Genomic DNA, 22,625 nt, shown 5'->3' with positions numbered 1-22,625 from the left:
GCAGACAAGCATCCTGGTAGGCACAGGACACACGATTTACATGCCACTCCCCTTGTCTTCTTCCCAATCCCATAAACCCGATTCAGTGCATTGAGAGGTAAATGTTCTTGTGGAATATGCACAATGCCTGGCATATAGGAGGCAGGTCCTCAGTAAATGTGGTGTGAGGGAATTAATTAATAAATGACTTGCTGTCTGAATGCATGGAGGCTATGGATGGCAAGCTAGAGTGAACGAGGAGAAAGCACTCTTGCCACCTGAAGGTGGGCTTAGTTCTCAGCTCATCTGCAGTGCCCAGGATGGGGGGTGGGAGTGGGTGAAGGGGAAGATCTTTGCATAGAAATTGGCTTATATGAAAAATATCTATTAAGTATTCATCATATATAACAGCACTTCTCAGACTTTAATGTACTGTAAATAACCTGGGTTGGTAATGGATTAAAATGCAGATTCTGGGCTGGGTGCGGTGGCTCACGCCTGTAATCTCAGCACTCTGGGAGGCCGAGGCGGGTGGAGCACGAGGTCAGGAGATCGAGACCATCCTGGCTAACACAGTGAAACCCCATCTCTACTAAAAATACAAAAGCAAAATTAGCCGGGCGTGGTGGCAGGTGCCTGTAGTCCCAGCTACTCGAGAGGCTGAGGCAGGAGAATGGCGTGAACCCAGGAGGCGGAGCTTGCAGTGAGCTAAGATCGCGCCACTGCACTCCAGCCTGGGTGACAGAGCAAGACTCCATCTCAAAAAAAAAAAAAAAAAAAAAAGCAGATTCTGATTAAGTAGGACTGGGGTGGGGTGGGAGACTTCATTTCTAATGATGTCCCAAATGATGTGCATACTGCGAGCCTGTGAGCCACACTTAGAATAATAATGGCATATAAGAAATCAAAACAACGCCGTGTTTAAGGCATACCGAATGCCGTCGTCAAGATCTGCATCTCAAGGAGTATGCAGTCCAGGAGGGGAAACTGGATAATACACAGTAAGAATAATAAAGCTATACATAATATGTCCCTTAAAATAAAGACAAACCAAGGTGGGTGGATCACGAGGTCAGGAGTTTGAGACCAGCCTGGCCAACATAGTGAAACCCCATCTCTACTAAAAATACAAAAAATTAGCCAGGCATGGTGACAGGTGCCTGTAATCCCAGCTACTTGGGAGGCTGAGGCAGGAGAATCGCTTGAACCCAGGAGGCGGAGGTTGCAGTGAACCGAGATCCCGCCATTGCACTCCAGCCCGGGCAACAGTGGGAGCGAGACTCCATCTCAAAAAAAAAAAAAAAAAAAAAAAAAAGGCAGACAAAGACATTCCCAAAAAGGGACAAATAACTTCTGCCAGAGCTCCTGGGGTGGGTGAAGAATCAGAGCAGTGGAGGAGGTAGTTTAGATGGGTCCTGAAGGATGGGTTTGATGCAGCAGACAGGGGATTCCAGCAAAGAGAAGAGGGAGAAAGGGCACCGTTACCATGAGCCACCATCCCAAAGTCGGGCTTGAAAGGAGACTTGCAACTGACTATGGTTTGAAATGGATCACAAAACGGCTCAGTACTTGGACTTGTCAGTGATCGGTAAATTATTTTAAATTGATCACTAAGTCATTAGGAAAGTTTGGAAGACATAAAGGTAGAGAATTTGTTGTTATGAGATTTGTTCAAATAAGATTTGAATACAATTTCTTCTCTCATATAGTTTATTGAGGGTAACTATTAAACATTTTAAGAATTGTTGAGTTTTTTTTCATAGTTTTTACTTGAATTTGCTCCTTTTTCTCTGTTAGGAGCAGCTGTGCAGCCCTGCTCTGTCTCAGGGGAAGGGGTCTGCCGGAATCTGAGAGGTTTGCCAGAAGAAATGAGAGGGTGACCTTATCTCCCTTGGTTTTTGCTGCTTTTTTCTTTTGCTGTTTCTTTCTTTCTAGTTTCACTCATAAAAATGACTTTGTGTTCCAAAGAAAGAAGCAGTTGGCACAGAATAGAGTTCCATGTTTTATCTCATCAAAGTGCTGGCAAATTTCCCCACTAATGCCTTGTGGGAAAACCTTCTCAGGCTCTAATTACATCTCTCCATCACTAGGGAAGTAAAGTTAATATTTCCTTATATTCTTGCATAAGGTGGCAGGGCTTGGGAGAAAAAGAATAAGGCTTTTCATTAATAGTATTTACATAGCGTCCTTCTCCGAGAGGATTCATTAGATTCATTGCATTAATGCCTGTCCCGTGCTTATGGTCAGGTGAGGGGCAAGTTTGAGACCTTGGAGTCCTTCAGAGAGAGGAACTGTGGTCAATACTGGAGATAAGGATTCCAGCTCTGACATGGGTGGGGCAGAGAAAATGTGGGCGTGGGCAACAAATTTCTATGTGATTACTGTTCTAGTTGTTCCTGCACCTGTTTGTGCTCCATAATATCCACCTGGCTGCTCGTGTCCCATGTCCACCAGTGACCATGCTCACTTCCACTTCCGATGTGAGCAAGGAGAGATTGTGAAAAGGAAGGAACACAATTTTGGGAACTCAGCATTTCAGTGACTTATATCAATGTGACATATAGAGCAGCTGGCTTCACTCTGCTTGTTTAGAATTTCCTTCTTGGAGTAAAAGTAGCCAGCATCGTATTACTTTCTCTATCCTTTGTCCCAACTTATATCCATTATGACACAATTCTAGTATAATAAACATTTATATACAATGACAGATATTGAAAGAAAAATGATGGCGGCAGAGGCCAAGCATGAAAACACTCTAGGGTGAGACCAGCTTTTGTTTAAATTACCATAATGTCATAATGTCCCTTTGTCTGAATTATGTCTTGAGCAAGATTTCTCTATCCTCAGTTACTCATCAGTGATGGTGTGCAAATTACCCAACCAGATACCCTTTCCTTCACAGGGAACCTGCCTTACACCTCCCACAGGGTTTGGTGTCTCAGTGGCTTCCAGGAGCCAGCCAGGAGCCTGGTTTCTCAGTGGCTTCCTGGAGCCTGGCTTCCAGGAGCCTGTGGCAACCAGAATCCCTGAGCGTTGATGTGACTGAACACAGCACAACCCCAAAGATTTCCTTTTCCCTGCGTTTCATTCCAGTCTAGAAAGAAGAAAACAAGATTGAATAGAATTGGCCAATCTTGTATCCTCAGGACTGCCAGAGTCAATGGGACATATGTGCCATCTGGGGGCCCATGGAACATAAATGCTTTTCTTGGCAGCCTGTATCATTTTGCTTTCTGACTTAAAAAGTGGACTGCAATTGAAATCTGCTCAGAGAGACAGATCCAGCGAAACTGTCACTTTATAATGTCTGCACAGAAAAAAAGCAAACATGACCAGCAGTGCAATTTCTACCTGCAGCTCCCTTGAACAAGGCGCTTCCCTCCCTCCCTGCACACCGGGAGGTTGGAGTGTTCTTGTCTGTGCTCTATAGAGCTTTCCCTTCCTTTGCTGTGAGATCTGCTTGTGATATCACCTAGTCCTGGTATACTAACAAAATCTGTTGATTAAAACCCAAATCAACAGCACAAATCTCAAGTACGTGTCATGAGACTCACTACATCCTTAGCACCTACAAAAAATGCCAACACTTAGACCTGCAAACACAAATGGGAGATGCTCAAAGTCACCATTGGCTATGATCTCTGCCCTTAATTTACAGAGTTGTAAATTCTCCTGCAAACAAGAAAAGAAGCTAAGATAGTGCAACCAAGTAAAAGAAATGCATTTTATGTTTCCTCCTTTTATGATATGTTTGTTTTATTAGATAGCTGCTGCTCTGGTGCCAATCATAACATCAAAAGACACAATCCTGAATGCTATCATCCTGAATGTTGAAATCTCCCAAAATTAAATCCCTAAAACCCGAAATTCCTAAAGTCTAAATCCCTAAAGTCTAAAATCCCTAACATCTGCAATCCTGAAAAATCACAATCCTGAATGATTAAAATCCCACGTGCTGGAATTCTGAAAACCAAATTGTGGGGAAAGGATTTAGTGAGTTTTTAGTTGTGTCATGTTAGTTACATCATGGTGTACTGTGGAACTATTACCTTTTTTATTGTGGAATAGGTGGAACTATTACCTTTGTGGTAATAGTTGGAACTATGTGTTGGAACTATTAGTTGGAACTATTAGTTTCCAACTAATAGTTGGAAATATGTGGTAATAGGTGGAACTATTACCTTTTTATTGTCTTTATTTGGAAATTAGGTATGGTTTAAGAAGATGCATATAGGTGCCAAGCTGACAAGGGGTGGACTTGTGGACTTAATTTTAAGTGTCAACTTGTTTGGATTAAGGAATACCTTGAAACCTGGTAAAGCATTATTTTGGGTGTTTCTTTGAGGGCATTTCCATGGAGATTAGTGTGAGTCTGCGTGGACTAGGTAGGGAAGATCTGTGTTTAATGTTGGCAGGCACCATCCAATTGTCAAGGGCCCAGAGAAAACAAATGTAGAAGGCAAATTGGTCTCTCTCTGAGAAATGAGACAGACTTTTTCCTGACTCCATGGACATCAGAAATTTGACAGCATGAAAGTGCATTATAACAACGTTGACTTTGTGTGTAAGCACTGTGCGTATACATAACAATGTTGGGATTTCCTCAATAGATGAAGAGATGTTTGGACATCAGCATTTGTGGAAAAAAAAAATTTCTTGAGATCTCTGCTCTTTGGGTGGCTGCATACGACCCCCTTTGCAGGTCTGTTCCATGGTGGGCACATTCCCATTCGTTGCCTGATTACATCACATGATTACTGTGGGAGGAATTGTCACTATCATTGGTTTTCAATTGAGGTCACGGAAGCTGCTGAGAGGGAGGACCAGCTGTGTGCTCTGGCCACTCTGCCAATTTGTCTCCCATCCCTACTGGGTCTAGAGCATTTTGTATCCCACTGCGGAAGACTGAGCTTTGTAGACAGTTGAGGACAAAACTTAGCTAGGAAGTTTCTGACTTCTGGAAGCTCTTATTTACATGACAGTGAGGAAAGGAACAGATGAGCGCTCTACACTGGGAGGTAGCAGGAAAATTTTCCACAATTTTATCTAAAAAATTAGTCTATTTTTATCTAAAAAACAAGTGCTAATTAGGAAATTAGCTCTTGTGTTAATCTTCAGCATTGTTCTCAGAAGAGCATAAGCTTGTATATCTGCTTCCTCTTTAAGTAAAAACTTAAAAATTGGGAGATGTGCTATACATTAAGACAAAAATACCATAGGAAGAGAATATGAACAAAATGTCATTTATTTAGTTTGGTTGCATTGTCTTAGCTTCTCTTCCTGTTTACAGGACAATTTACAATTCTGTAAGTTAAAGGTAGAAATCATAGCCAATGGTGACTTTGAGCATTGCCCATTTGTGTTTGCAAGTCTAAGTGTTGGCATTTCTCATGGGTGCTAAGGGTGCATGCAATGAGTCAAGAGACACCTACTTGAGATTTTGGCTTTTTGCACAGATGCAAAACCTTATTGGCATCTGATGTACTTCCCTCTCATTCACAGCATAAAGTGTGATTTCACAGTGATGCCATTTCTCCTTGGCGTTGCATATGGGTACACGGTCTGCTCTTTCCTAGGTCTTGGTGGGATTTCTTGGAACCCCTGCAGCTCTGGAGGTAGAAGCACAGTGGCATGAACATTCCTTCCTAACTGCCATGCCATGGTGTGTTTCTCTCCGGGAATGGGACCACGCTGCTTTGCCTTCCCTGCCTATGAGGACATCAGTCTGTCCTATAAGGATCACGTGGAATGTTGTCATGGTGCATTATTCATGGTAAACTCTGACAGCTTCAAGGTTAGATGTGCTGCTGAATACAAAACACCAAGCCAAGCCAAAAGAATTTTTTTTCTCTCCTCTATGTCCTCTCCCTAAATGGTTCTTAGTTGAAACTTGTACATGATTTCCTACTAGCTGAGCTGTAGCAGGAAGTTGTGCCAACAGTGGACACATCTTACTCACGTTTTATGCATCTGCCTATGAGAATCTGTAAGAGACACAAGCTTTTCATGTGGTAGGGTCTGGTTGATGGAGCAGAATGTGGTTCAGGAAGTCTCTTTTGCACTTAGAAGACTGATTTTGAAGCTGCTCTCATAGGTTTTCTGTGCTTCTTCTGCCCTCTTAGAGTGGCTAAGAGGCTGCCTGGGATCCCAGGTAGGTCTTGGCCCTAAGACCTCAGCTGCTGCATAGAAGGTGGTCAGACAGGATGAGGCAGTGACTTCGATCATCTGGAGTCTCACACCTGTAATCCTAGTACTTTGAAAGTCTGAGGCAGGAGAATTGCTTGAGCCCAGGAGTTTGAGACCAGTCTCAGCAACACTGTGAGATCCCATCTCTACAAAAAAATGACAAAAACAATTAGCCAAGCACAATGTCGTGCACTTGTGTTCCCAGCTACTCGGAAGGTGGAGGTGGGAACACTGTTTTAGCCTGGGAGTCCGAGGCTGCAGTGAGCTATGATTGTGCTACTGCACTGCACTCCTGCCTGGGTACAGAGCAAGACCCTGTCTCAAAAACAGACAAACAAACAAACAACTCAATAGAAATGAAAGGGATGTGCTAATGATGAGATGCAAACCCCCAAATTGACATGTACCTTCCCATTACAACAATTTTAGGTCCAAACTCTCTCTGTATTTGGTGCAAATGGCTGATTTACCCTTAACAGGAAGGATGTCTTAGTCTGCTTGGACTGCCATGGCAAAGTACTACAAACTGTGTGGCTTAAACAATAGAAACTTATTGTCTCACTGTTCTGGAGGTTGGAATTCTATGTCAAGTTGTCAGTAGGGTTGGTCTCTTCTGAGGCCTGTCTCTTTGGCTTGCAGACAGCTATTTTCTCCTTGTGTCTTCACACAGTCTTCTCTCTGTATGCATTGGTGCCTTAATCTCTTTTTATAAGGACACCAGTCATATTGGAATAGGATGCATCCTTGTGACCTCATTGAAACTGAACGGACCTCTTTAAAGGTCCTGTCTCCAAATACAATTAAATTCTGAGGTCCTGGGGGTTAGAACTCCAACATATGAATGTTGCAGGGGGACATAATTTAGCCCAAAACAGGAAGCCTAAAGGGCTCATGACAGAGCTAAATACTAAACATATTCAGGTATTTCCACAAAATTTGAATAATTTAGTTTTACTATCTGGGTCATTGTGGTCATATGTAGACATTTGATTGAAACTTTTTTTTTTTTTTTTTTAAAGCAGACTTTTTGACACAAGTAAGTTGATTCTTCCCACAAGTGAACTTAGCTGTTTTTCACATTTTGTTTTATCGCAGAGCCTGGCTCTTAGGCCAGTATATCATGGTATCCCTTCACACAAACAACTATCTACTGAATATCTGCCAGATTTACCATGCCATGGTGGACAAACTATGTGTAAAAAAAATAACCCACCATGAAGGAGTATACAGCCTAGTTGGAATAAAACATAAATAGTACAAATATGTGAAACTTCAGCTACCATTAGAATTTATTTTTTTTTTTAGAATTGATGTTTATTTTTGTATGAGGACGTATTTCTTTTTCTTTTTTTTTTTTTTGAGACAGAGTCTTGCTGTGTCGCCCAGGCTGAAGTGCAGTGGCATGATCTTGGCTCACTGCAAGCTCCGCCTCCCAGGTTCATGCCACTCTCCTGCCTCAGCCTCCCAAGTAGCTGGGACTACAGGTGCACGCTGCCACGCCTGGCTAATTTTTTTTTTTTTTTTTGTATTTTTAGTAGAGACGGGGTTTCATGGTGTTAGCCAGGATGGTCTCAATCTCCTGACCTTGTGATCCGCCCTCCTCGGCCTCCCAAAGTGCTGGGATTACAGGCGTGAGCCACCACACCCGGCCATGAGGACATATTTCAATAGGCAGAGACACAAATTAACCTAGTACCAGCTGAAAAGAGGACTTATTATTTGGTGTGACCAGAGGTGGCAAGAGTGATCAGAACTAACAAGTCCTTCACTTTTTTCTCTGTATTGTGGCTTATTCTTTCAAACCCCTTGTTTTAGTTATCTGTTGCTGCATGTGGTAGGCTGAATGATACCCACCCCTCCCCAAAGATATCCACATCCTACTCCTTGGAACCTATAAATGTTACCATATTGGGAAAAGGGGCCCTGCAGATGTGATTGAATTAGAGACCTTGATGAGGACATCATCCCAGATTATCTGAGGTGGGTCCTATATGACATCAGATCATGTCTGAGAGATGCAGAGGGAGATTGGACCAACTGAAGAGGAGTAGGTGATGTGACCACAGAGGCAGAGATTGGAGTGGTGGCTCCAAGCTAAGGAATTCCAGCAGCCACTGGAAGCTGGAAGAGACAAGGACAGGATTTTCCCCAAGAATGTTGGGAGGGAATACAGTCTGTCAATACCTTGATTTTAGCTCAGTAAAACTGATTTCAGACTTCTGGCTTCTGAAACTGTGAGAGAATAAATTTATGTTGTTTTAAGCCTGTAAGTTTGTGGTAATTATTTACAGCAGCCACATCCAACTTACATACAGCATAACCACCACAAAACTTAAAACAGTGTCAAAGAGTTATGTTAGCAAAATGGTAGAGTTTGCAGCTCCAACTTTGTTTCCCCACAGAAACATCAAAAAACAAACAGAAACCATTAGAACCAACAAGGTCAGAACTCTGGAAAGTGGGCAAAAGTTTAAGCAACCAAGCAAACAAACAAACAAACCCTGAATAAAGAAAAAGGCCACTTGAAAGTGGTAGGATTTTCAACTTCGTAGCATTTTTATTTGCTCTTGTCCCAGCCTTCTCTCTAGCAAGACAGTTCTCTTGATGATGACAGCCTTCATTCCCAGTGTAGGACCCTGGTCCCTGATTACAGAGGGACTAGAGAAGACCTTACTTATTGTGGATGTCTGTTCTAACCTGTCTGGGGGCTACCTTAAGGACTGACGTAGGCATGTATCTCTGTTTAGCCTAACTCAGAACATAGGCTGGGAAAATGGCAGGCATTGCTTGCAAATGCTCAAAAGTGAACTAACAAACTGCAAAAACCTGGGGCAAAAGATTACTGGTTGAGGTGAACAATAGACCATCTAAAGTCCAGGTGCAAAAGCTGGGAGAGATTCTGTGAGAAATTAGGACATTCAAAAGCACCATGTATACAGGAAAATGTAGAAAGCCATGCATATACTTGGGGCAAGATGCATGCTCAGAAAAGAGGAGAGAAGACCCTAAGCTTTCATTTCAGGCTGATCCTTGAGTTAAGTGTAAGGTTGGGTAAGTATTGTAGGAGTTCCCCAGCACAGAGCCAATCTGCAAAGACTGGGAAAAGAAGTTTGGAAAAGTATCTACAAATGGACTATTATAGCCATCAAAAATAAAAAAAAAGCAAACCCTGGGGAAGGATGAGAGTCTGATGGCCAGAGTTTACATTATAATATTTAAGTGCCCAATGTTCAACCAAATATCACAAGGCATACAAAGAAACGAGAACACACAGCCCCTTCAAAGAGGCAAAATAAGTGGACAGAAACTATCCCTGAGAAAGCCCAGACATTGAATTTATTAGACAAATACTTTAAAATGATTGTCTTAATGATGTCCGAAGAACTAAAAGAAAACATGGACAAAGAACTAAAGGAATCCAGAAAAACAGTGTATGAACAAAATGAGAAGATAAATAAAGTGATAGAAATTATAAAAATTGATCAAACAGAAATTCTGAAGCTGGAAACTGAAAGCTGAAATGAAGAATTTACTAGAGGGTTTGACAGAAGATTTGAGCAGGCGGAAGAAAGAAGCAGTAGACTTGAAGATACTACAATGGAAATTATTGAGTTTAAAGAGCAGAACGCAAAAGGAATGAAGAGAAGTAAAGAGAACTGAAGGGACCTCTAGGACATCATGAAGCAGATATATCTACATATAGATATATAGATATATAGATATAGATATAGATATAGATATATACACACACATATATATGAGTTTCAAAAGGAGGAGAAAGGGCCAGAAAGAATATCTGAAGAAATAATGGCTGAAGATCACTTTCTAAATTTGTTGAAAGACATGAATCTACAAATTCAAGAGCTCGATGGACTATAAACTCAAAGAGATTATATGGAAACACATATAATTAAACTGTCAAAAGCCAAAGACATAAAGAATCTTGAAAGTAGCAAGAAAGAAACAATTTGCCACATACAAGGGATCCTCAATAAATTAACAGCAATTTTCTCATCAGTAATCATAGAGGCCAGAAGGCAATCAGATGACATGTGTAAAGTGTGGAAAGAGGGGGCAAGGGAAGGGAGAGCATTAGGACAAATACCTAATACATGTGGGGCTTAAAACCTAGATGATGGCTTGATAGGTGCGGCAAACCACCATGGCACATGTATACCTATGTAACAAACCTGCACATTCTGCACATGTATCCCAGAACTTAAAGTAAAAAAAATAAAGTGTGGAAAAAATTGTCAATCAATAATTCTATACCCAGCAAAGTTGTTCTTCAAAAATGGAGGGGGAAATTAAGACATTCTCAGATTTTAAAAAAAGCCGAGGAAGTTTATTAGCACTAGACCTGCTCTTCAAGAAATACTAGAGGGAGTCCTACAGGTTGAAATGAAAGGACACTAGACAGCAGCTTATATGAAGAAATATAAGATCTCAGTAAAGGTAAATATATTGACAAATATAAAAGCCAGCATTGTTTTATTTTTGATTTATAGGTTCACTTTTTATTTTTTTCATGATTTAAAAGACAACTACAGAAAATTTATTATTTGTAAAGTCATAAATCTATGTTACTGGGCACACAGGGTAAAAAGATGGAATTTGTGACAATAATAATGTAAGGAAGGGTGGAACTATATAACAGCAGAGATTTTATATGCTATTGAAGTTAAGTTGGTATCAGTTTAAATTAGATTGTTATAACTTTAAGAATGTAAATGTAATCCCCATGGCAACCACAAATAAAATATGCACAAAAGGAAATGAGAAGGGAAATAAAATGGCTTAATACTAAAAAAATCAACTAAACACAAAACAAGGCAGTAATGGAGGAAATGAGGGACAAAAATGTATAAGATATGTAGAACATAAATAAAACGGCAGAACTAAGTTCTTCTCTGTCAGTAATTACTTTATTATTATTAATTAATTTTTAAGAGCCAAGGCTGGGTGTGGTGGCTCACACCTGTAATCCCAGCACTTTGGGAGGCCGAGGCAGGCGGATCACCTGAGGCCAGGAGTTCGAGACCAGCCTTGCCAACATGGTGAAACCCCGTCTCTGCAAAAATACAAAAATTAGCCAGGTGTAGTGGTGGGCGCCTGTACTCGGGAGGCTGAGGCAGGAGAATCGCTTGAACCTGGGAGGCAGAGGTTGCAGTGAGCTGAGATCGTGCCACTGTACTCCAGCCTGGGCAACAGAGCGAGACTCTATCCCCCCCCCCCCAAAAAAAGAGAGAGAGACAAGAGTCTCAGTCTGTTACCCAGGCTGGAGTGCAGTGGTATGTTCATAGCTCACTGTAGCCTCAAACTCCTGGGCTCAAGCAATCCTCTCACCTAAGCATCCTAAGTAGCTGGGACTACAGGTGCACACCACTGTGCCTGGCTTTTTTTTTTTTTTTTTTTCCCTGTAACTTACTGGGGTAGGTGGTATTTGGTTACCTGAGTAAGTTCTTTAGTGGTGATTTGTGAGATTTTGGTGCACCCATCACCCAAGCAGTATACACTGCACCGTATTTGTAGTCTTTTATCCCTCACCCACCTCCCACTCTTCTCCTCAAGTCCCCAAAGTCCATTGTATCATTCTTATGCCTTTGCATCCTCATAGCTTAGCTATCAGTGAGAACATATGATGTTTGGTTTTCCATTTCTGAGTTACTTCACTTAGAATAATAGTCTCCAATCTCATCCAGATCGCTGCAAATGCTGTTAATTCATTCCTTTTTATGGCTGCATAGTATTCCATTGTGTGTGTGTGTGTGTGTGTGTGTGTGTGTGTGTGTGTATGTGTGTGTGTGTGTGTATGTGTGTGTGTATGAGTTTCTTTATCCACTCACTGATTGATGGGCATTTGGGTTGGTTCCATGATTTTGCTATTGTGAATTGTGCCACTATAAACGTGTATGTGCAAGTATCTTTTTCGAATAATGACTTCTTTTCCTTTGGGTAGATACCCAGTAGTGGGATTGCTGGATCAAATGATAGTTCTACTTTTAGTTCTTTAAGGAATTGCCACACTGTTTTCCATAGTGGCTTTACTAGTTTACACTCCCACCAGCAGTGTAGAAGTGTTCCCTGTTTACTGCATCCATGCCAACATCTATTACTTTTTTTTTTTTTATTTTTTGATTATGACCATTCTTGCAGGAGTAAGATGTTATCACACTGTGGTTTTGATTCACATATCTCTGATCATTAGTAAAGTTGAACATTTTTTCCTATGTTTCTTGGTCATTTATATATCTTCTTTTGAGACTTGTCTATTCATGTCCTTAGCTCACTTTTTGATGGGATTGTTTGTTTTTTTCTTACTGATTTGTTTGAGTTTGTTGTAGATTCTGGGTATTAGTCCTTTGTCAGATGCATAGATTATGAAGATTTTTTTTCCCACTCTGTGGGTTCTGTTTATTCTGCTGACTGTTCCTTTTGCTGTGCAAAAGCTCTTTAGTTTAATTAGGTCCCAGCTATTCATCTTTGTTTTTATTGCATTTGCTTTTGGGTTCTTGGTCATGAAATCCTTGCCTAACCAATGTCTAGACGGGTTTTTCCAATATTATCTTCTAAAATTTTTATAGTTTCAGGTCTTAGGTTTAAGTCCTTAATCCATCTTGAGTTGATTTTTGTATAAGGTGAGAGATAAGGATCCAGTTTCAGTCTCCTACATGTGGCTAGCCAATTATCCCAGCACCATTTGTTGAATAGGGTGCCCTTTCCCACTTTATGTTTTTGTTTACTTTGTCGAAGATCAGTTGGCTGTAAGCATTGGGGTTTATTTCTGGTTTCTCTATTCTGTTCCATTGGTCTATGTGCCTATTTTTATACCAGTACCATGCTGTTTTTGGGGACTATGGCTTTATGGTATATTTTGAAATCACGTAATGTGACGCCTCCAGATTTGTTCTTTTTGCTTAGTCTTGCTTTGGCTATGTGGGCTCTTTCGTATGGAACATACGAATTTTAGAATTGTTTTTTTGAATTCTGTGAAGAATGATGGTGGTATTTTGATGGGGATTGGGTTGAATTTGTAGATTGTTTTGGGCAGTATGGTCATTTTCACAATATTGATTCTTCCCATCCATGAGCATGGGATGTGTTTCCACTTGTTTGTGTCATCTATGATTTCTTTCAGCAGTGTTTTGTAGTTTTCCTTGTAGAGGTCTTTTGATTCCTTGGTTAGGCTAGATAAAATGGATAAAATAGGATTTTTTATCCTTACTCAAGAAGAAATAGAAAATCTTGAAATAAAGAGATGGTGTGAATAATTATCTAAACTGACTCAAGAAGAAATAGAAAATCTTGAAATAAAGAGATGGTGTGAATAATAAAAAATCTTCAATAAAGAGAAGTCCATGATCAGGTGGCTTCACTGGTTAATTCTAGCAAGAATTTATGAATAATTTAAACCAATTTTTCTCCAGCTTTTCTGAAATGTAGAAGAGAAGGGAAGACTTCATAACTCATTCTGAGGCCAATTATCCTGATATGAAAGTAGATGCAGACATCACAAGAAAGAAAATTACAGACCAGTATCCCTTATGAATACAGCTGCAAAAATCCTCAACAAAATACTAGCAACTGAATCCAACAGCACATTAAAAGGATTATACACCACAACCAAGTGGAATTTATGACCACGTAGAATTTATCCTAGGAATTCAAGGGTGCTCCAACATAAAATTACATGACATTAATAGAATGAAGGAAACACACACACACACACACACACACACACACACACACACACACGCTCATCTCAGTTGATGCAGAAAATATATTTGACAGACTCCAACACATTTTCATGATAAAAAATCTGTTAAAACTAGGAATAATATGGGGCTTCCTCAACATGATAAAAAAACATTTATGACAATTGATAGCTAACATCGAACTTCTCAAGATCAGGAACAAGATGAGATGCCTGCTTTCACTGTTGTTATTCAACATTGCACTGCAATTTATAGTCAGAGCAAAATAGAAAAAAGGTGTCATAATGGAAAGGAACAAGTAAAATTATCTCTGTTTGCAGTTGACATTATCCTATATGTAGAAAATCTTAATCCACAAGAAAGCTGCTAGAGCTAATGAACAAATTCTATAAAGTTTTAGGTGTGAAAGTCAGTCATGTTTTTATCTACCTGGAATGAACAATCCCAAACAGAAAATAAGAAATAATTCTATTTATAATAGCATTTAAAATAATAAAATACTTGGAAATAAACATAACCAAAGAAGTGAAAGAGTTTTACATTAAAACATGTAAAATAGATTTTACCTTGAAACATGTAAATAGAGTTTACATTAAAAAATGTAAAATAGCTCAGAAATACAACCATATATCTGTGGCCAATTGATTTTTAAAAAGGGGTGCCATGTTCATTCAATGGGGGAAAATAGTTCTTTCAACAGATGGTGCTGGGGCAACTGGATTTTCACATCCAAAGCATAAAGCTGGACTCCTGTCTCACACCTTACACAAAGTTTAACTCCAAATTGTGCAATGATTATGGACAAAAATTTGGTGATTCTTCCAAAAGCTAAACATAGAATCACCATATGATTCAGCAATTCTACTCACAGGTATGTATGAAACAGAGACAGAGAGAAAGAGAGAGATAGAGATGGGGGAGAGAGACAGAAAGAGAGAAGAGAGAGAGAAACAGAGAGAGGAGAGAGCGAGAGAAAGAGATAGGAGAGAGAGAAAGAAGGAGAGACAGGCAGAGAAGAGAGACAGAAAAAGAGAGAGGGATTGAGAGAGAGAGAAAGATATCGGGAGAGAGACAGAGAGAGAGAAAGAGACGGAGGAGTCTCTCTCACATACACGTGCACACACACAGTATGCTGGAGGAAGCTCTATCATCTTTTATGAATCTAAAGAAGTTATGTTGTTAATTCCACTACATGGATTCATTTGAAACAAGTCATCAAAGTTGTCCCATCTTCAAGGGGAGAAGAATTAGACCATTTTTTTGATGGAAGAATGTCAAAGAACTTGTGGGCATATTTTAAAATGATCACACCACTTTATTCCATGTGGCAATTGAAGACTTTTGAATTAACAACACCATGACTAGAGAAGAAAAAGAGACTTCCTCTCTTAGATCCAGTATGAAAACCTTCAGCAAAGGATTGGGTTAGGTGCTGACTACTTGGACCAATGACTATAACCAAAGGGATGAGGTACTGTAATTAGCCAAGCCTGGCTACCTGTCTCTGTGATGAGGTGGGTACATCTGTTAGGAGAAGATAGGGGAACTGGTGTAGTGCAGATAAAAATAGTAGCTAGTATGCTTATTGCCTAGTGAAACATGCACACACGAAGCAATTAGGAATGATTGAGAGCAGCATATGAATTTAAAAATGAGGGATGTTAAAAATACATAAAGAAGATTAAAATGAAAACACTCCTTACAGAGTTCATTCATTTGGTCAATACAGTCATTTCCATCCCAAAACCTGGTCTTACATGTTAGCTTGAAGGTGCTTCTTGCAACAGATTTTCCAGAGACTTTTGTCTGATCTTTACCGGGGAGCAAAGTAACCTTTGATTGTCTCTGACTGTGGCTGTCTTTCTGGGAGCTTTATGTGCTGGGCTCAGGAAAAGTTCAACCCATCAATAGGTTATCACATATATATACTCTGGAACTGATTGGACCACATTTTCTCACTGAATTGACTGATTGATGAATTCAGTTGGCAGAATTAACTCTTCTATGTCTACATGAAGTGCCATTTAGAAATAATCAACTCTTAATCAGCCTGGGATAGTCAGTACTAAAAGCACCTTAATGAGCTGTGAAAAATTTAATGCATTTATTTACATATTTAGTTTTAAATTTTAGTATATTGTTAGTTGAGGTATAGTTTCCAAACAAAGAGCCGTGAAATGTTTAGTTACTGTCTGTGTACCTCTGGATGAGGACAGCTCAGCCGGGAATGGAGGGGGACTGGGTGAGGAGACCAGAATGTCAGTGTGGCCACGCAGCACACTTTTGTTTTGTCTTCTGTCCTTGAGCGCTGGCTTGTTCCTGGATAAACTAGGCATAATAATACCTATCCTGCTGTGTGGGTGGAAGGTTAAATGTGATAATGATGTGTGTGAGATGGCTGCACAGTGCCTGGAGTTATTGAAGAATTATTTGCTGCCTTTTCTTTTTCTACCTACCACTTACCCGCTACCCCTGGGTGCTACATGTTAGAAAACACTGTGTAAAGTGTGGATGCTTCTGAAAAATCTCCCTGCCAGCAGTTAGTGCCAATAGCATGCAGAAAATAAGATGGAATGATTTGGCTTCTTTTCTGTTTGGCAATAAGAAGCTTATTTGCACATAGCCTGATTTCTTTCAATCTGCAAAAAAAAAAAAAAAAAAAAAAAAAAAAAATTGGAAATGAAGTAAAGCAATATATATTAAAACATGCAAATTATAAAGAAGCATTTAAAGCTTGACTACTCTTCACATCGTCGTATGGCAAACTATTTTTTTTTTATCTGCAGTCTAAATTTCATGACCTTGAATCTCTCGTTTTCTGCCTGATGCTTTGTTGCATGACATTGGATGACACTGAGAAAATGAAATTGAAACCCTGCTTGGGCTTTGAAAGAACTGGCAATCCTGCTTTTGAGAGTGGAAGGAAAAAAAATGGAAAGGGAAGGAGGAAAATGGGACATACATGGAATACTAAAGACAAGACTGAAGAAAGAGAGATTGAAAGCTCTCTGTCTTCTGATTATGTTTCTGTGGGTCTCTGCCGTTTTGTGGCCTTCACCCTCATGGGCAGAGAAGGCTAAGGTGCAACTCTCAGGTAACCATTTAATCTTTCCATTTAAAATGGTCATTTACAAACATGGAGTCCATTTCCTTTGCATAATGGCAACGAGATGGTGCCTGTGCTCCTTTGTGGAACTCCTTGCTCTGGGTGATGGACTGGACAGATAATTTGTTTTTATAAACTGTCTGGGCACTTAATTAAATCTTGCATCCTGTCTAATAAAAAATCAATATCAAATCCACTACCAACATGTTCTGTATGGCAGAGAGGCAAGCCAGAAGAAAATCTTGAGTGGCGGTTCCTTCCAGATTTAGCAAGCTCTGCAGCTTGTCTTTGGCTGTTCTCTCATCCTGTTCCTTGGCCCAGCTCCTATTCTTAAGTCAACGAGGGCTTCAAAGCATGGTGTGAATGCATCAGCGGCTCTAGAGGTCCTGTCTGTGGGAGATGAATTGTGGCCCATTAAAAAAAAGTTCTCTAGGGAAATTTGAATAAGTTTCCTGCAAGTCTTGGAAATAAAAACCTTTATGGTATACAAATTTTTGAAGGTTAACAAGGTCTTCAGTTGGAGGAAGGCAGGCCCTTGGCAGGACCAAAGGGCATCTCACGAGTAGGTAGAAAGTTATAGGAGGGATTGTTCTTTTCTGCTTTGGTGTTGGTAGTGGTAGCTGGGGGTCTCGTATGATCTGGAGTCTGGAGCCTTGCTACAGTTTGAACTGGTCAGAAAAGCCAAGGCCCGCCTCCTTCTGCTGATTCTGTCTCACTGAGCCATAGGCGTGGGGTCCTGCATTGGCCATTTCAGTTTTGCTTGTCGATGAGAAAAGGTAGATCAAGTGTGTCAAGGTGGCAAGGGTCATGTATTCAGAGTAGGGACTGAGTGGAGTTGGAAAATAAGCAGCAGTGAAGAAGAGAGATCACTCCAGCAATCTTCTCACTGCCAAAAGTCTCCAGGTCCCATAGACTGAGCACCATTCAATAATTCTATGTGTTGTATGAACGCATCAGACAATTCCATGACCTCCTTACTTCATTTGCCTGCTTGTCATAGTATGAGAATTGCTTTCATTGTCCATTTGTTTCTTGACAGTCAAATCTCTTCATTAACAAGAAAAAGACTTGAATTCATGGCACCTTTTTATTTTCCAATACTATTGTATAGAATGTCCAAACTAAGATCTAAAGACTATCTTTTTCCCACCATCCCTCTAGAAGTTCCTGATGTTTGTTATATCTCAGCCCAGCTCCTCTTGCCATATCCCCTATTACAATGAATGGCAAGTCAAGCAAAAAAAAGCCTGGGGGTCATTGTGGACTTTCAGCTCTCCTGGGACATGAGCCACTACACTTTTTCGATTTTATCTCCTGAGTATCTCTTCCTTCTGTCCTTTGATCTCGTAAGTTTTGTCTGGACACGCGCACTCGCCTCTTAATGGGTCCTTGGTTTCTATTTTCATCCCCCTCCAAAGCATCCTTCGATCATCCTTCAATCCCTTTCCAATCATCCTTCATGTTGTAACCTGTCTTCTTTCTAAAACTCGTTTACGATTGCTTTTCTACTTCATCTCTCTGTGTGACTAACATCACTATCAGGACAAATGTTAAATATGGCCTGCCATAACCAGCTTCTTGCCCTGGCCCTTGCTTAGCTTTCTAACTTCATTTCTCGCCATTCCTTCCCCACTTCAAGCAACTTTCTCTTTTTTTTTTTTTTTTTTTTGAGATGGAGTTTTGCTCTTGTTGCCCAGGCTGGAGTGCAATGGTGCGATCTTGGCTCATCACAAACTCCATCTCCCAGGTTCAAGTGATTATCCTGCCTCAGCCTCCTGAATAGCTGGGATTACAGGCATGTGCCACCACACCCGGCAAATTTTCATTTTTAGTAGAGACGGGGTTTCTCCATGTTGGCCAGGCTGGTCTCGAACTCCTGACCTCAGGTGATCTGCCCGCCTCGGCTTCCCAAAGGGCTGAGATTACAGGCATGAGCCACTGCGCCTGGCCGCAACTTTCTCTTTAGTCCCTCAGTAGTTCCCAAAGGCATACTGCCTTGTCCACTGTTTAGTACCTCTGCCTGCACTTACCACCTCCTTCTCCTACTAGGTCATCCAGACTTGGTTTCTGGTTGGTCATGGTGTGGCTCATACCACAATCCTATCTTTTTAGGAGGCTGAGGTGGGAGGACTTGAGGCCAGGAGTTCTAGACCAGCCTGGGCAAATAGCGGGACCCCATGTCTACAAAAAATTAGCCAGACATGGTTCTGTGCACCTATAGTCCCAGCTACGTGGGAAGCTGAGGCTGGAGGATGGTTTAAGCCCAGGAGGTTGAGGCTGCAGTGAGCTATGATCACATTACTGCACTTCAACCTCGGTGACAGAGCAAGACCCTGTCTCCAAAAAACAAAAAAGACTTGGTTTCAGTGCCCCTTCTTTTGAGTGCTCGGTGTATTTCTCTATCCTTATACATATTGTGTTTTAGTATAGCTATTGGCTGTCCCCTTGGCCAAATTGTAAGCCTCCTGGGGAAAGAAAGAGACCCTACTCATTTTTACTTTTTATCCCCAGCACTTAGCATAGTGCCTGGTCAAAGCAGCCTCTCAAGAAGTGGTTGTTGGATGAACAAGTGAATTCATCTTATTATCACTTGTCATCTTATTATCACTGTTAATGTTATTAATAGCTGATAATTCTACTAACAATAGAATTATAAAGTATTAGCGCTTTTCAGGTCAACCTCATTAAAAACCTGACTGCAAAGTTTAATTCTGCTATTTGCTAGCTGTATAAGCTTGGACAAATTATTCTTTCTAAGCTTTATTTTTTCTATCTATAAAATGGGATAATAGGGTTGTTTGGAGAATTAAATGAGATGGTGCATGCTAAATATTTGGGTTATATATCAATCAGAATGAATGTTTGTTAAATTATACTCACCGGTAAAATATTTTAGATAGTTTAGATCTGCTAGAGATAGGCTTTTTAATCTCTTTGTGTTTTTTTGTTCAAATTTATTTGTGAACTGATTATTTTCTTAGATAATCATTTTCTTAGATAACCTTAGCGCACCTAATTTGATGCCTGTTTAGAATAGAGAGAAACCAAAAAGCTCACAGCAGAGGGACTTTTTCATATGTCACAGTAGACAAACAAAGTTATTTTCCGTCGCAGCCATGTATTGGGCGGAATGACCTTTAGTAGCTGATGACAGCAATGTAGCAGAAGGGACAGTTTTCCACTTGACCTTTATACAATGTACCAGCTTGTCTCATAACACAAAATAAGTTGCAATTGACAGGCTTGATAGAACACTAACCCGACAGGAGACAGACACTGAAGCAGCCCCTGTTTGCTACAGAGCGTGGCAACTTCCATATACCCAAGGGTGCCTTAGAGATGACTACTCCCTAAGTCATGGCCAGAACATTTAGTGTAATTAGTTCCTCTGGGAGTTTATTGTGAGGTGACATTTGCTCATAATGAATTTTCATTGCCAAGGACTTGGTCACTCCCATGTACCCCATTATAGTCTTTTGACTTTTCTGTCTTTGTAAGCTCTCTTCCTCTCCTCTTTGCTCTTTGCTTTTACCACAGGATGTTTTCTTCTTTTCTCTTTTTAATTTTTTTTTAAGACAGGATCTCACTTTGTTGTCCAGGCTGGGGTGCAGTGGCATGATCATAGCTCACTGCTGCCTCAAATTCCTGGGCTTAGGCGATCCTTCTGCCTCAGCCTCTCAAGTAGCTGGGATTACAGGTGCATGCCACCACACTTGGCTAATTTTAAAAATTTTTTGTAAAGACAGGTTCTCACTATGTTGCACAGGCTGGTCTTGAATGCCTGGCCTCAAGCGATCCTCCCACTTTGGCCTCTCAAAGTGCTGGGATTACAGGTGTGAGGCGTCACACTCGGCCTCTTCTCAGCTTTTCTAATGCTTCATTTTTGCCGTTCCCTAACTTGACTACTTTTAGTTTTCTACCACTGGGTGATTTTTTTCCCTTGGGGCTTTTCTGCATGAGGGCTAAAATGTGAAGTTCTTAAGTTTGTTCCTTCTCCCAGATAGTCACAGGGCAGAAGTGGTTCTGAGCAGCAGGTAGGAAACGTGTTGTCGTTTCGTTTACAGGTTTGTTGGAGGAAGTTGCTACCAGTCACCTCACGTTGCATACCTAGTTCTGACATTGACTGCATTAATAACCACAGGTAATTTACTTTACCTCTGCAGGAAGTCACTGGAACGGTTACATTTTCATTTGGGGTGAACAGCAACTGTGGATACGGATCATGAAAATTGACAATGGAAAATGGGCATGCCATTCTGGAACTTTTCCCAGCTTTTTTCCAGAGCCAGGTCTGTCCTGATGTGAGAAATGATGTCCTCATCTGCCAAATGAGTACAATAACATTAGCTCTACCTACCTCGCTGGGCTGGTGAGAGAAACAGAGGAAATAATACATATAAAAACTGTGCTGATTGAAAGGAGCTATGTCAACATATTAATTCAGGCTGTCCCTGGTTGGAGTCTTGTGGATAATGTTATCTGCTTTTTATTCTTTTCCACACTACAGATGGGAAAAAAAAGAAAAAAAGTTTTTAGGAGAGAAAAAATTAGAAGAAAATGTTTAAAAATATTCTCTGGAAAGTTAGAATTCTAATAAAATCCTTAGTACCACAGTTGAGGATTTGGCTTCATGCTCCAAGTAAGTAAATCTGGCTGAGATTAATATTTGATGCATATTTATGAAATCAGATATATCAAAACTGTGTCAAAAGATATAAATCTTTTATTTTTCTTAAAGACCTTATACAATGAAATGTTCATTTATATCATATGGACTTGGGGCAGCAATAAAAACTTGGCAACCTGGGGTTGCTGATATTTACAGCTGTTCAACATTTTTGGATCCATGTATTCTCTTCAGAACACCAGAAGGCTGTGCTTTTCAAACTGTTCTGAGGAGCCTCAGAGATGCCTTAGGGAAGGCTGAAAGGGAAGCTTCATCCAGAGTACTTTGGTTTCTATCTGTTATTAGTCCAGTAAGATTTCATCTCAAAAAGGGCTCTGTTGCTAAAAAAAAGAAAAAGAAAAACAAACAATGAAAAAAAAATCAAGAAGTAAACAAAAATTCTTGAAAAGCACTGCCTTGGCTGGGCGCGGTGGCTGACACCTGGAATCCCAGCACTTTGGGAGGCCGAGGCGGGCGGATCACTAGGTCAGGAGATCGAGACCATCCTGGCTAACATGGTGAAACCCCGTCTCTACTAAAAATACAAAAAATTAGCTGGGCGTGGTGGCGGGCACCTGTAATCCTGGCTACTCGGGAGGCTGAGGCAGGAGAATGGCATGAACCTGGGAGGCGGAGCTTGCAGTGAGCCAAGATCATGCCACTGCACTCCAGCCTGGCAACACAGCGAGACTCAATCTCAAAAAAAAAAAAAAAGCACTGCATTAAGGACTTTCAAAAATGGTATCTCAGATATTTGGAAACTATTGTTGAGAGAAGGGAAGAGATTCCTCCCAAATCCGGGCTTCTTTTTCATGTTTGATAGAAGCTTGAATTTTGAGTAAAAAACACAGTATGCTAGAGGTGCTTAACCTGGAATGACCATGGTATTTGATACAAATGGGGTTCTGTAGAAGGCGGACAGCTCTGCGTGGACTGCTCTATGAAATAGATCTTTCTACTTATCCACACTGGA

The 22,625-nt window shown here is 40.6% G+C and overlaps 1 protein-coding gene across 9 annotated transcripts in view; it reads left to right on the top strand.

The window, feature by feature from the left end:
* Positions 1-22,625, top strand: part of DISC1 (DISC1 scaffold protein) — a 422,688-nt gene that overhangs the window by 77,219 nt on the left and 322,844 nt on the right. For 2 of the 9 annotated variants that reach the window (XM_054561502.2, XM_054561515.2), the window contains exon 4: positions 21,150-21,275. The exons of the other annotated variants lie outside the window; for them this stretch is intronic. In XM_054561502.2, the coding sequence (XP_054417477.1) occupies positions 21,150-21,275 (126 nt within the window). The remainder of the gene's footprint in view (positions 1-21,149; positions 21,276-22,625) is intronic. 9 annotated transcript variants of the gene reach the window in all.

The sequence above is a fragment of the Pongo abelii genome, chromosome 1 (genome assembly GCF_028885655.2).
Source record: "Pongo abelii isolate AG06213 chromosome 1, NHGRI_mPonAbe1-v2.0_pri, whole genome shotgun sequence".
Classification (NCBI taxonomy): domain Eukaryota; kingdom Metazoa; phylum Chordata; class Mammalia; order Primates; family Hominidae; genus Pongo; species Pongo abelii.
Note: the sequence above shows the minus strand (reverse complement) of the source record. Positions and strands in the feature narration are given on the sequence as shown.